General features: G+C 35.5%; 2 protein-coding genes across 2 annotated transcripts; one reads left to right on the top strand and one right to left on the bottom strand.

Annotated features, from left to right (window-relative positions):
• The first annotated feature begins 431 nt into the window (after positions 1–431).
• On the top strand, positions 432–6,981 carry abcg2b (ATP-binding cassette, sub-family G (WHITE), member 2b). Its single transcript, XM_052547180.1, has 15 exons — positions 432–676; positions 1,189–1,248; positions 1,330–1,447; positions 1,678–1,833; positions 2,825–2,982; positions 3,114–3,265; positions 3,741–3,824; positions 3,955–4,097; positions 4,382–4,533; positions 4,625–4,714; positions 5,280–5,404; positions 5,537–5,691; positions 5,786–5,875; positions 6,032–6,084; positions 6,316–6,981. Exons 1-15 carry the CDS (start codon positions 504–506, stop codon positions 6,461–6,463), a joined length of 1,857 nt encoding a protein of 618 aa, XP_052403140.1. The 5' UTR covers positions 432–503; the 3' UTR covers positions 6,464–6,981.
• Positions 6,982–7,838: 857 nt separating this feature from the next.
• fscn1b (fascin actin-bundling protein 1b) lies at positions 7,839–13,360 on the bottom strand. Its single transcript, XM_052547181.1, has 5 exons — positions 12,220–13,360; positions 11,037–11,193; positions 10,582–10,703; positions 10,298–10,468; positions 7,839–9,587 (listed from the first exon to the last, which is right to left on the bottom strand). The coding sequence occupies exons 1-5, from the start codon at positions 13,046–13,048 to the stop codon at positions 9,382–9,384; spliced, it is 1,485 nt and encodes a 494-aa protein (XP_052403141.1). The 5' UTR covers positions 13,049–13,360; the 3' UTR covers positions 7,839–9,381.
• Between the last annotated feature and the right edge of the window lie 743 nt (positions 13,361–14,103).

Raw genomic sequence — 14,103 nt, 5'->3', positions numbered from 1 at the left:
GTTCATTTCATTCATTAAGTTGTTTCAGTCCAGTTAATGTTACTTGTTAAAAAAATAAGTATAGCTATACTCATAATGAGTAAATAAGTAAAAACTCATCAGCGAGATATACTGAATTTATATTATTTCCACTGACATTTAAAAAAAAAAGGATATTTAAGGAGGTTTTGATTGCATTTCATAAAAAGTTTAAGCATGATAGTCAAATTGTCATGTTGCTAGAAAACCATTTTTCCTATTACGTATAAACTTTTAACATATTTTGAACTATGTTATATGTTGTTTCATAATTGCAGGAGTTACATAGCAGTGAGTGTTACGTAGAACAAGGGCGTGTGAGGACTTTGACAGGAGAAGCGCAGTGACCTCTGGTTTTATGGGTAATTCACGTCTGGAGTATAAGGTCCTGAAAGGGTGGAGCATCAATAGACGTTTAATGTTCATTCCACCTGGAAGCTTGTGACTTTTTCTTTCCTCTTCTCTGCTTCAGTCTCTCTGGCTCCATGGATGTGAGTGAGCTAAAAATGTTGCCTGGCGGGGAAAGCGATGGCACAAAGGTGTGTGTAAAGGTGCCGGGCCCAACTCTGACATACCAGAATATTCAATACTGCATTAGAGAAAGCCGTGGACCGTGCCGCAAGAGAGGTCCTGAGCGAGAAATCCTGAAAAACGTCAGGTTAGTGTCTGTCTGTGTGCTTATGTGCTGTAGAAACAGTTAAAGCAGATGCTTCATACCAATGACTTCTCACACACACCATATTCAGCAAAACACACTGCTGTGCAGTCAAATCATTTTGATACAGATAACACTTATCTTTAAGATAAGCATCCCAGATCCATTTAATTTGCATTTGTATATCACTGTCTTTCTATGTGTTTTAATTTTTTTTTATATCTGGAAAATAAAAGTTTATGACCTAATTCTAAAATATTTGTCCAGAGTTTAGATGTTTAGAGATTAAAATAAAAAAAAGAAGAATTGAAGTTGTAATTCTCCATAGTTTGTGTGTGTGTTAGTGTTCTTTCTTTCTTTCTTTCTTTCTTTCTTTCTTTCTTTCTTTCTTTCTTAATGGTTCAGACATATTAAAAAATATGAATGATTTTATTTAGATGTTGCCACATAAAGCACTTTTTAGGTTATTTGATAAACATTTTTACAGTGCACTGTTTTGCTATTTCCTGTTTTAGTGGAATCATGAAAACCGGCCTGAATGCAATCATGGGAGCAACAGGAAGCGGCAAAACATCGTAAGACGCTCACAGAATCAACAGCTGATGAAGAGCTGGCAACTATACTCAGTTTCTAACCTTTATTTTTGTTGCGTGAAGGCTGTTAGACGTGATCGCTGGAAGGAAGGATCCACGAGGTTTGCGTTCAGGTGAAGTTCTGGTTGACAACAAGGTCGTGACCTCTGACCTCCGTCTCATGTCTGCCTATGTTGTACAGGTAAGAATGCAGAATTTTAATGTCAGTCGTATGTCTGCAGTGAGGATGAAATAATATTCTTCTCTGTTGTGTGGCACATGTAAGTGTTAATGCCGGGAAGATTGTTGTGGAACAGAATTAGTTTTGTCTCCTGTTCAAGAGTCTTCTGCTTAGCCTTAAAATCAAACACATTCATTTAGCTGGTTTAATTCTCAACCTTTTCTTTGTTCTGTGTCTGTGTCCTTCTGTAGGATGATATCCTGATGGGAACTCTGACTGTGCGGGAGAATCTTTTATTCTCTGGAAATCTGCGGTTGCCAAGGAAACAGTGTTCCACTGCTGATAAGAAAAAAAAAGTGGAGAGCATCATTCAGGAGCTGGGTTTAGAGGACTGCGCAGACTCCAAGGTTAGTCACAAATGCTATTGATGCTTTTTAGGTCAAGCTCTTTTAATGGCGTTAAAAATCTATTATATAAACATTGTCTTGAATAAACCCCTCATTCATTTTGATTTTTTTTTGTGTGTGTGTGTGGGGCATATACTGTCCTGAGATTGCAGGAGAAAAGGGAAAAAAAATTGTATACAAATAAAGTAAAATAAAAAATGAAAATAGAAAATGTTTTTATTAATTTGGTATAATCTTGTTTTTTGTTTTTGTTTTTATTTGTTTTGGAAGTAATAAGATGTAGGGAAATAATAAATTTTTGTTTTATGAAATTATTAATTATAAAAAAAATATTTATAATTGAAAACTATCTGTTCCGAAAAATAAGTTACAAATATATTTTATTAAGATATTTTCATGACATGGTATTAATAATTCAAAAATCCTTTGACCTAAAAAAAAATGAAATATGATACATGTCATTTAAATAAAGGCTGTCAAAATACAGTAAAATATTAATTTCTGTGATTTACATTTTCTGTTTAATACATAAAAAAAACACCTAGGCCATTCATGTTTTTCCCTTCCTCAAAATATTACCAAAAGTTTTAACTAGTCGTGATTTTCTTATTTATTATAAAAATGTACGTGCAAAATAAACTTATAATTATATTGATAGAGACAGAAGATCAGGGGCGCTGCACAAGATCCCGGGCCCTATGCATAGGCAGTCCTAATGCCCCCCCCCCCCCCTCCCCTTCTTGAAAATATATATTCCAGACTTTTCAAGGGTCTTCCTTTGGGCCCTGGTAATCAGTACTGGTTTTACCCCTAGTCCGATGCCCCTGCAGAAGATGCTATTAAACAAAAATGTAAAATATACTGTTTGTTTATAGTTTCTACATTAATTTGGAGATTCAATGTTAAACTATATGATTACAAATTTGAATGTTTTTGTTTTTGATTGACAGCACTAATCGAAATGCGTTAAATAGATGTTTCTTTCTTCAAGATTGGTACAGAGTTCATAAGAGGTGTATCAGGAGGAGAAAGAAAGCGCTGTAGCATTGGTATGGAGCTCATTACATCTCCTACTCTTCTGTTCCTGGATGAACCGACCACAGGCCTCGACTCCAATACAGCTAACAGCATCATTGCTCTCTTACACAGGTACAAACTTAATATGTACCTCATTTAGTGCCTACATTGCCTGCTTGTTTGGTAACTACTTGAAATCTTTATGTTCACGTCATTGTGTCTTATCACTTCATCTGTCTTCTTTCTCTCTTCCGGTCATTTAGGTTGTCACGGGGTGGTAGAACTATCATTTTCTCTATCCACCAGCCACGTTACTCAATCTTCAGGCTCTTTGATCACCTGACACTGCTTCATAAGGGAGAAACCGTTTATGCTGGCCCTGCCGGCAAAGCCATGGACTACTTCCAGAGTCTGGGTAAAATATATACATATATTTGCATATGAATATGAATGAAACTTTATATCTGAGTGATCTCATCCAACTAAAAAAAAAAATATCAGTGTTTTTGGACACTAGAAAGCTGGCATTCTTTGAAATACATTGGAGTTCCATAGAAATACTGGAATGTATTATGTACAAATATAGTAGTATAGCATAGTATTTATTTACTGACATTAATTTATTTTTTGATCATCAACAAAGATGAATGTCCTATTATTTGCCACACTAAACAAAAATCCATGGTTGCCAGAGTTAAATTAAATCAGAACAAAAAATGATTAGCCTTATGGCTTCTGCAAACACAAAATACTGCTGTATTCCGTAAAATATTCAGTCAGTGGCTAGTATCTTCAATACATTTTCTTGTTATGATATATAAAAATAATATTTAATTATCTGTGGTGTTTTTATTATTCATATTCTTTTTATTTTCTTCTGTGTTGATTAGGTTATACATGTGAGGCTTTCAACAACCCTGCAGATTTCTTTCTGGACATAACAAATGGGGAGGCTCTTTCTTCAAAGCCAACAGGTGATACACATACACAGTGAATCAATTATGAACACTATCTAAGGCATCGACTTACGTAAAGTAGTAAATGTTTTGTGGTATTGTTCAGTCACGTGGTTCAGCGGATCAAAAGTTTCTCTCTGTTGTTTAGAGGAGTCATTGGCTGAGCTTTACAGGGAGTCTCACTACTGTGCTGCTGTCAAAGAGGAGCTGAAATGTATCACTGGACCATCAGATCTCTCATCTGAAGCCAAGAGCAAGCCAGTGTCCTATGCCACATCATTTTTTTACCAGGTTTGTTTCTTAAGAAAAACTTTTTTTTTTTTTTTTGCTTGTGTGTTTAGTAAATAATTAACCAGTACATTATCTTGACCTGCTGTTCAACTTAAGCTCATATCTGTTATCAGGTTAGTTATGGGTGAAATGAACAGTGAGCCATAAACCTTAAAACCATAAACTTTCAGATGGTTTTTTGATTGCATTCATGATTGTGTGTGTGTGTGTGTGTGTGTGTGTGTGTGTGTGTGTGTGTGTGTCTACGTGTGCTTACATGAAATCATGTATGTGTTTGTATGTAGTTAAAGGTGGTATGCTGGAGAACGATGCTGAACGTTGTCAGGAATCCTCAGACCTCATACGCTCAGATGGCAATGAACATTCTCTGTGCTCTGCTGATTGGACTCATCTACTTCCAGATGCCTTTAACTCTTCCTGAAGCCTTGCAGAACAGGTACTGATAGATCCATGCATCCCTGCATCCATCCATCAATCCATCCATTCTTCTTTACAGTTTGTGTGTATGTGTGTGCGTGTGTGCGCAGGATTGGAGCGTTCTTCTTTCTCATAATCAACATGGTGTTTGGCAACCTATCAGCAGTTGAACTCTTCATTAATGAAAGAGCAATCTTTGTGTGAGTATAATGTTAGCAATTTTGTCAAGACAAGTCACCCTTGTTTTTATAGCACTTCATACAATACAGACGGTTTAAAAACAACTTTACAATTCATACAGTTATGCTTTTAAGTGTTTATTTTAGTATTATTTATGTAATATTATACTATTTATAAATATTTGTAGTTTGTAACTTTTTATATTAAAAATATATATACATTATTTTTTTATTAACTTTATGTGCTTATTTTTATTGATTCTTAATATTTAGCTTTAATTTATTTTTATTTCAGTATCAGTAGATTTAGTAGTTAAACTTCTTTTACTTCAATTTGTTGCAAAGACAACATTAAGTACAGGTTTTTTTTATTAGTTTAGTTAAAACAAATTATATTTTATTTTATTTCAGATTTATTTCAACTAACAAAAATGATTTTTAATAGCTTTAGCAGTAACAGTAACAACATTGTTATGTGCTAACAACCAATTATGTGTCCAGCTTCTGTATGTCTGAAATTAAACTTCCTTTCATTCATGTTTCTTTTACAAAATCAAGTAAGTCTGTTCATATGTGTGTGTTTTAGGCACGAGAACGCTGGGGGATATTACCGTACATCTGTGTATTTCCTGTCCAAGGTGTTTGTGGATCTGTTACCTAATCGCATTGTGCCGATTTTCATCTTCTCCAGCATTTCTTACTATATGATGGGTTAGCAACACTCATAATACATTATTAGTATGCTAAACATGTGGCACATCACTAAAACCGTCAGTAGCATTTATTCTATACTAAATAAAATGAATATGCGCTGTAAGTGTACTTATATATATTTGTGAACAGGGTTGAATCCATCATTCACGACCTTCCTGTGCTTTGCACTGACCATGTCCATGGTCAGTCTGGCAGGAGTCAGCTTGGCTTTTCTTGTCAGCGCCAGCGTGAGCACTTTCGCCATGGCCAACGTCCTCATTGCCTTGCCTTTTGTCTTCATGATGGTCAGAATTCAAACATACGCACTAATGTCACCAGTATGTGCTTGTACCATCCTCTCTGTCTCATTCACTCTTTATTTCTGTCTCTTTGTTGCAGGTGTTTGGAGGGTTCCTGGTGAATCTCAACTCTATGCTCAACTGGCTGTCCTGGCTCAAGTGGGCCAGTATCTTCAAATATGGACTAGATGTAAGGAGGAGGAGAAGAGAAAACAGTTTAAAAATGCAAAAAAGTGTTGTTAAATTAAAAGAGTGCATCATATGTTGTTTTATTGCATCTTTATCAGGTTGTTTAAAAAGTGCTGATTATAGTGTTGTTGTCGTTTTTTTTTTTTTTTTTTTGTAGGCTGTGACTATAAATGAAATGAAAGGGCAGGTCTTCTACAGTGGCAATACGACGTAAGTTGCTCAAACTAAAGTGTAATGACAGTTCAGTTAAGTTCACAAATTTTATAACTCAACCTCTTGCGTCATGACAGACACATCATTGTTTCCTTAATAGTTTTATTCAGCAAGCATGCTTTGAATTGATAAGTACAGACATGTTACAAAATATTTCTACCCCTCACTTGAGCCATTCATCAATGAAGTTTTTGACTTACCAGTATTTGATTTCTTTCTCATGGTCAGACTAACAGGAGAGATGTATCTGCAGTCTCAGGGGATCGACTACAGTGTGTGGGGCTTCTGGCAGAACCAAGTGGCTCTTCTGGGCATTGTACTGGTGTGCATGACGTTTGCATACATACAGCTGCGCAGGATCAACCGCTGGAAATAATGTGCATGTTCTTCATTAAAGATTCACTCCTACACACATTATGTAATTTCATAAAATTCTTATTTTGTTACACCATGTCCATTTCTGTATATTTAATTCACATTTGCCTATGTAAATTATTATATTGCAATGTAATTATTAATCTAGGCTTACTGCGTTTGACAATGAAGCATTTTTGGAAATATGAAATGTGCTGTAAAGTTTAAAAAAAGCCATGCTGCATTTAAAATGTATTATCAACTCTTTAAATGCTTTTCTGCAAAATTTAGTAAAATTATTCGATAAAATGTTTCAGGAAAGGTAAAGTGACTAAATGTTTCTCTTGCAAAATAACTGTTAGTGCAATTGGAAAATTAACCTTAACTTCATAGTTACTGACATTTAACCTTTGTGACATGTAAATATAAATATATTAAATGAAATTTAAGTTTTCAGCTCTGTGTACCCATGGAAGGCACGTACTTAAAAAATACAAGGTCATTGATTTTTGCTCTATTAAATAAAAAAAGTTCATTATACTTTAAAATTCCTTTTTCATATATTTTGATCTATGTTTGTTTATCACATGAATAAAAATGCAAATGTGTAGCCTAGTAGAGTGCATGTTAGTATGTTTTCCTTACATGAAACGGAAGAAGTAATAAAACCACTAGGCGGCACTGTTGTCACTTATTGACATTTTGCATGTTCCTCCATGTCTTCCGCTGCCCTGGTGTTAATTACACACACAACTGTATTTTTGTAAGTAGTAGTTTGATTATAATTTATTAGCATAGTAGGTAATAACTGAAATTTGTCATTCTGTCTTTTAGCCATATATACACATATAGCTCACAGACCATGCAAGGCATTTATTTAATGAATATGTTCATATTGTGAAAATATATAGTTCTCAGCTCATCTCTCTTCGTTTATTTATAACACAATTTGAAGTGAAATCTCTCCATCATATAATTTGTCCTCCAGTTCCTGCTGTAGTCTCTAAAACCCGCAGAAAGCAGCTGCAGACATTTCTTTGTTATTGCCACATAGAATATTCACATCTGTTAGATATTAGTAAATCCTTATGTGTGTTGTGTGTGTGTCTGAGAGAGTGTCTGTGTGTGTAGTGCAGTCTTCTTGGGTTTCATTCAGAGTCACACTGTCAGCGCAAAAAATCTTGGAAAGCCTCCAAGGCCGAGGTAGAGAGAATTCAGAGGAAAATAGTAAAGGAAAAGAGGTGCACATGATGGAGAAAGACAAAGAAAGAGAAGGAAGAAACAAAATCTACTCACATTTGCTTAGAATATGTCAAACTGTAGTTAAAACATTTTAATTATCGGTTAACTTGTGAGACGGACCTGCTTAGAAGAACTGAAAGCACACTTTTTAGGTATTTACTTTATGACATTGTCTGTTTATTTCATTGTCATGTCTAGTTGCAAATGGCACATAATGAGAATAAAAGAAAAAGAAAAAAAATGCATTTTCACACCTTAGGAGATCTTATCCCACTAAGAAGGCACAAACACTTTGTCTTTTTCTTTCAACACATTCACATGAAAAAGCTTTAGCCGAAAAAGTGCAAATCAACATGTTATCACCAATAAGCTAGAGTTACATAAAAAACACTGATGTTCCAGTATAGTCAGAATAATGCTGAATACAAGTCATGTAACCCAAAATGTCCATAAACACCACAAGTAACAATCTGACTTCAAATAAATGACTTTGTGTGCCTGTGTATGTGAGTGTAAGGATATCTGAATCTCTCTGATGTGAACAAGCCTATTTCTCCAGGTTTTCTGAGCCGCTATTTAAAACCTGGCCTCATTACAGAAGCCAGTTCAGTCTAAAAATGTTTTTGGGAGCAGAAACAAACCCTATGGCCGAAGGCTCGTCTTATGAGACACGGCTGTATGCCCAGTTTGCATATGCAAATTATTTACCATTATGTAATACCACATTTAGATTCTAAATTTCATTGAAACAGATATTATAAGAAGCAAAATAAGGCCATGAAAGCATTTATGGGAATGACAGTTACTTGAATGAGCCTACATGATGTGCATTAAATTGGTTAATGCTTTTTTTGCCAGATTCATAACCCCATTGATCAGATATCTTGGTAGCACTTTACATAAAGTCACATTTATTAACATTAGTTGATATATTAAATAACATGAAATAATGTTTATTTAACATTTATTAGTCAATGTTAATGTTAAACTGTTTGTTTGTTAGCTCACAGTGCATTAACTAATGTTAATACATATAATGATTTCAAAAATGTATTGGTAAGTGTTCAAATTAACCTTAACTAAGATGAATAAATACTGTAGAAGTGTTGTAGTTCATGTTAACTATATGTTAACTAATGAAAGCTTATTGTAAAGTGTTAATGCTATCTTGAGTTTGAGCAAAGAACATCAACAGTTTGTGTAACACTTATCCAGTTATTAAAAACATTTTATCAGTGCACCTTCAACTTGTGCTTCTTAAAGGGGCACTTCAGCCCAAAATGAAAATTCTGTCATCATTTATTTTGTTCCAAACCTGTATCCCTTTCTTTCTCCTGCTGAACACAAAAGAAGATATTTTGTAGAATGCTGATAACTAACCAGTTTTGGCTCCCATTGACTTTATAAAATGAAAATCAAAAGGGTCCAATGCATTTTTTAACTTCGTCTGAACTATTTAATTTAATTTAAAGATTAAGATAATTTGCGCATTGTGATCATTTGTGCATTTGTTTATACTTATACATTCAAATGTGTTTTTGTGCCTTGATCCATTCGATTATGTTGAGATATTTTTGTATGTTGTGTGATATGGACTGTATGTTATCATGTGCTTATGCTGTAGAGAATGTGTTATGTTTAAGTATAGGTTTAGAGAACACACATGTTAGTTTGTGTGTGTAGACTGCTGAATGTTTCTCAGTATTCCCACAATGTTGCATCAGCAATGCCCTGACCACTGGCTTTGAGCACCCCAGCATGGTCTCCCTTAAGATACTTGCCCTCCTTTGTCTTAATGGCCACTTTATTATAATCACAGAACTCAAAGTGGAAATAGACAGGTGTGTCACTACTGCTGATCACAGAGCCATCTGCCTCCACCGTCCAATACTTCCCCACTGAGTCTGAACAGAGAAATGAGAGAAATAATGAGTAACAGACAACACAGGGTTTCTGATGAAAATAAAAAGATTTTTAGGGCTGTATTATTAAATAAATGTTAATAAATCATTATATTGTACACATTTTATACATTTAAATGTTTACACATGCCTTTTGATTATTGACATTTTAATAAACCATTAAATTGGACTGCAGGAAAATGAAAAAAACTAAATTAAACTAAACAGTATATATGTATCTTTGAAAAGATATATCTAAAAAAATATAATATTAAAAATATAATTTTTAATGAGAACTGAATGGCCTAAAATTTTTGAAAATGTAAAACAGTTATTATAGTCTTTTTGATTGCAAAAAAAAATTCCTAAGATTAAAAATGTTTAAGGTTTTCTTTTTCCATTCAGGGAAAATTGAATGGCTCCAATATTCTTCAAAATTCTGGCGTTTATGCTCCACAGAATTCATACAGTTTTCAATGACATGAAAAAATAAAAATATTTGTACACACATTTAAACATTAAAATAATTTACATTTTGTTTTTTATTTTAATCATAAAAAAATAAAAATCCAGGAAAATAAAATTAGAAAAAATTAATTTGGGAAAAATAAAATTTATTTTTTAAAAACAGATTTCATACGACCCTAAGTAATTATTTGCATCCTATCAACTGTTAGTAAATCTTCATGAAGTGCATTAGCACTATCACTCACCTCTGAGACTGTAAGCATTGTTGTTGTACTCTAACTGGAAGACATCATAGGATGAGCGGTTGGAATCCAGTGTTCCAGTTCCTTGTTTGCGGCAACCAATAAAGCCGTGTTCCCCACGCAGCACTATCAATGGCCTGTTGATGAGCTTCAACACAAACTCCTCCTGCTCACCTGTTAAACAAAACGACACCGGCTACAACATACATTACCCGTGAAAGATAGGTGTGCTGCTATTGATTTACACTAGCACAACAAAAAATTTAATTAGCCATTCAGTCACAAACCTGCAGAGTCCACAGAAGCCGCCAGCTGTCCGTTCTTTTTGGCTGCCAAGTATTTACCATTACTAGCCTTCAGTGCGACTTTTGACCCTTTCCACTCAAGGTCAAAGAAACAACTGGGGGATCTGGGATAAACAGTCAGTTTCTTAAAAATCAACATGAAAAATAATCAAATTTAATTTGGTAATGTACATTTCTGGTCTTATTGAGCACATTTGAGCTGGTGTACTTTACTATATGCACTGTACAGTCTTTATATATATAATTGTCTAACAACTTGAGTAAACAGATGACCATGCAAACAAACATCTATCCAAGGCAAGCTGTTATATTTGCATTCCCTCTTGCCTTTATTAATTCCTCTTGCCAAATGGTTCACTCCACCAATCTTTCAAAATGTCTAATCTACTTTTCTATCCTGTGCCTAACATTCTTCAAGAACATTGAATTGTTCTTACTTAGTGGAGGCAGAGCACTGGATCGCTCCACTTAGGGTGAGACTCCAGTACTTCCCATTGCAAGATCGGAAAGCACAGCGCTTTGTCTCCCAGTCCATCTCCATCTGAAACACCTCCTGATCAGACTCCTCATCCTGATTGGCTGATAAATCAACCCCTAAAATATAGTCATTCAGTCAGAGCTTGTTTTAGCCAAAGAGTGACATTAATCAATAGATATTATTTATTTTCATAAAGCTGTACTACAAAAGTGAAATTTGCATCTGTTGCATTCAGGAGCTCTTACTTCGTTCCTTAAACAACATTACCCTTCATAAATTTGGGATTAGAAAAACTTTTGATGTTTTTTTAAAGGTCTATTTTGCTAACCAAGGCTGCATTCATTTGATCAAAAATACAGTAAAAATAGTAATATTGTGAAATATTATTACAATTCAAAATAATGTTTTCTATTTTAATATATTTTAAAATAAACAGATTTTTTACAATATTAAAAACAGTGGTGCTGCTTAATATTTTAACAGCATTTATTCAAAATAGATAGGCCTATCTTTTGTAGCAAAACACAATCTACACTACCACTTAAATTTTATTTTTTAAAGAAATTAATACTTGTATTCTGTGATATGTTAAACTGATTTAAAAACTGATTTATATTAAAATAATAATATAATAATAATTTTCATTATCATTATAATTTATTAGTAGCCTAACAATTAAAAAAATATTCTGAATTTAAATTTAAGTCCTTATAATGCTTTTAATACTTGTTTTTTTAATACTGAAAAAACTGTAACCTAAAAATGGTTACATCTAAGTTAACTGGTTTTAGGTCACATATTGCTTAATCCTAAATACATAAATGTATACCAGTAAAAGCAAATTCCATGGATTAAATCATTTTGCAGGCATTTTGCAGGAAACAAACAGCTGCAAGTCACCAGTTTTACAGTGAAGGCTGAATCTAAAAATCTTAAGTTGAGCTCCATGCATGCTTTTCACAAAAAGAGCAAGCTAGAAAATGTGCAGAGATATTTAACAGCTATACTCAACTCGCAATGATTTACCAAAACTAAAATTGGCCCATTTCACTTAAACTCGCTCTACATTCGCCCAAATATGATGCATAACCGTTTTTAAGAGCATTATTTATTAATCAGCATGCTGCAGTCGCACATCTCACCCTGGCGCATGGAGATGTTTCTCTCGTTGCTGGCGGTAAGCACCACTTGCCCGTGACTTTGCTCGAGGACAAACAGCTCATCTTTGCCTACGCGCGCGCTCTTGCCAGACTTCATGGTCCCGGTGGGGCCCGTGGGCGCGATGTATTTGCCCGTGGCGTCCCGGAAAGCCACCTTCCCCGCGCGGAATTCCAGCGTGAACCCGGTGCCCGTGCCCGCTTTGGTCGTCAGGTCACCGTTGCACGTGAGGAACCGGTTGTCGGCGGTCTGTAGGTGATACCGGTGATCCAGGTAGACGAGCGTGAGCAGCGAGTCCACGCCCCACGGCACATCGCGGTCCACGGCGAGCTCGTTCCTCCCGGTGCACAAGTGCGCGTACCGCTTGCGCGCGATACTGTACACGTTCACCTGAGGATGGACGGCCAGGTGCACGTTCCATTTCTCCGCAGGCGAGATGCTTTGCGCAAAGCACGCGATCCGGTCCTCGGACCCGCCCAGGTAGCGCGAGTGGGTCTCGGACTGCAGGGACCACCGGCCGTCGTCGTGGGCGATCACGAGGAACCGACAGTCCGGGCCGGGCTGCTCGCTGTCCGCCGTCACGTTGCCGTCCTTGTCGGTGGCGAGGTAGCGACCCAGGTGGCTTTTGATGAACACGGCATTGGAGTCTCCGTGGTCACCGGACTGCTCCAGGGTCCACACCTGCTTTTTCTTCATGGAGCTCGCCGAGGCGTTGATTTTGAAACCGAACGTCTCCGCTGTCAGATATTTGTTTCCGGCGTTTATCAGCCCGAAGCGAATCACCAAAGTCTCGCCCAATCCTTCCGAGGACATGCTGGAGCTGTTCGGATGCTACGGTTCGGTGAGAATCGGTGAGCAGCGGTTCCGAGGAGCGGGTGTGACGAGTGAGATGGCGAGTGTGTGTGTGAGAGAGAGAGAGAGATGATGGTGCGCGCGAGAGACAGAGAGAGGGTGTGTGTGTGTGTGTGTGTGTGATGCTGATATGTAGGTTGTATGTACTTTTTAGGGGTCTTGCTGTTTTATTTCACTCTCAGAAGCATCACTGATCTTGATAGCTGTTCGCAACCCTTGATTTCTATCCTGTAAACTGTAAAATGCAAAGAGTTTGAACCGCTGCCTCCCCACGTCATCTCGATGCTGTTGCTATGGGAAGAGTAGGGCGATATCCTAAATTAAAGTGCCTTCCCTTGTGAAAAGAAGTACATATTTATTTGATTAAAATGTGAACAATGTAATATCTTATGACACTTGTAATGTGCATTAGAATGGAAATCTGTTATTTCAATTTATATTAAATACAAGTTGAACATACACTCTTAGTTCTGGGACAACATTTTTTTGTGTGTGAATTTTTACTCATTTATTGTGTTGATGATTTTAACACAGTAAATGTTTCAGAAAGGTTTGCACAAAGATGTGTAAAACGTGTGTATAACAAATTATGTGCTGTCCTTTACTACTTTATGTTAAAAAATAGTGTTTTTGAGCAACTTTATGTATGTGTAATTGAAGTGTAATAACATGTAACTTGTAACAGAATTACGTTACAAAATAAATGTAAATATGTTACAGTTAAGAAGAATGTGTAATTAAATTAAAATTGCTTATTAAAATTCAAGTGATGAAGGATTTTGACAGTAATCATTGTTGAGAAGGCTACTGTTAACCCTGCATGCTTTAAATGTTTTAAAATGATTAACAATTTAAAAACAAATTTGAAAAAAATTGACATTTGAATTTAGAAAAATAATCAAAAAAATAATCAAAAAGTGATCAAATTGATATAGTTACATTACTGTAATAAAGTAATTGAAATAGTTACAAATTATTGCATTTTAAATAGGGTAACTTGTAATCTGTAACCTATT

The sequence above is a fragment of the Carassius gibelio genome, chromosome B1 (assembly GCF_023724105.1).
Source record: "Carassius gibelio isolate Cgi1373 ecotype wild population from Czech Republic chromosome B1, carGib1.2-hapl.c, whole genome shotgun sequence".
Classification (NCBI taxonomy): domain Eukaryota; kingdom Metazoa; phylum Chordata; class Actinopteri; order Cypriniformes; family Cyprinidae; genus Carassius; species Carassius gibelio.
This window is presented reverse-complemented; position numbering and strand designations above follow the sequence as displayed.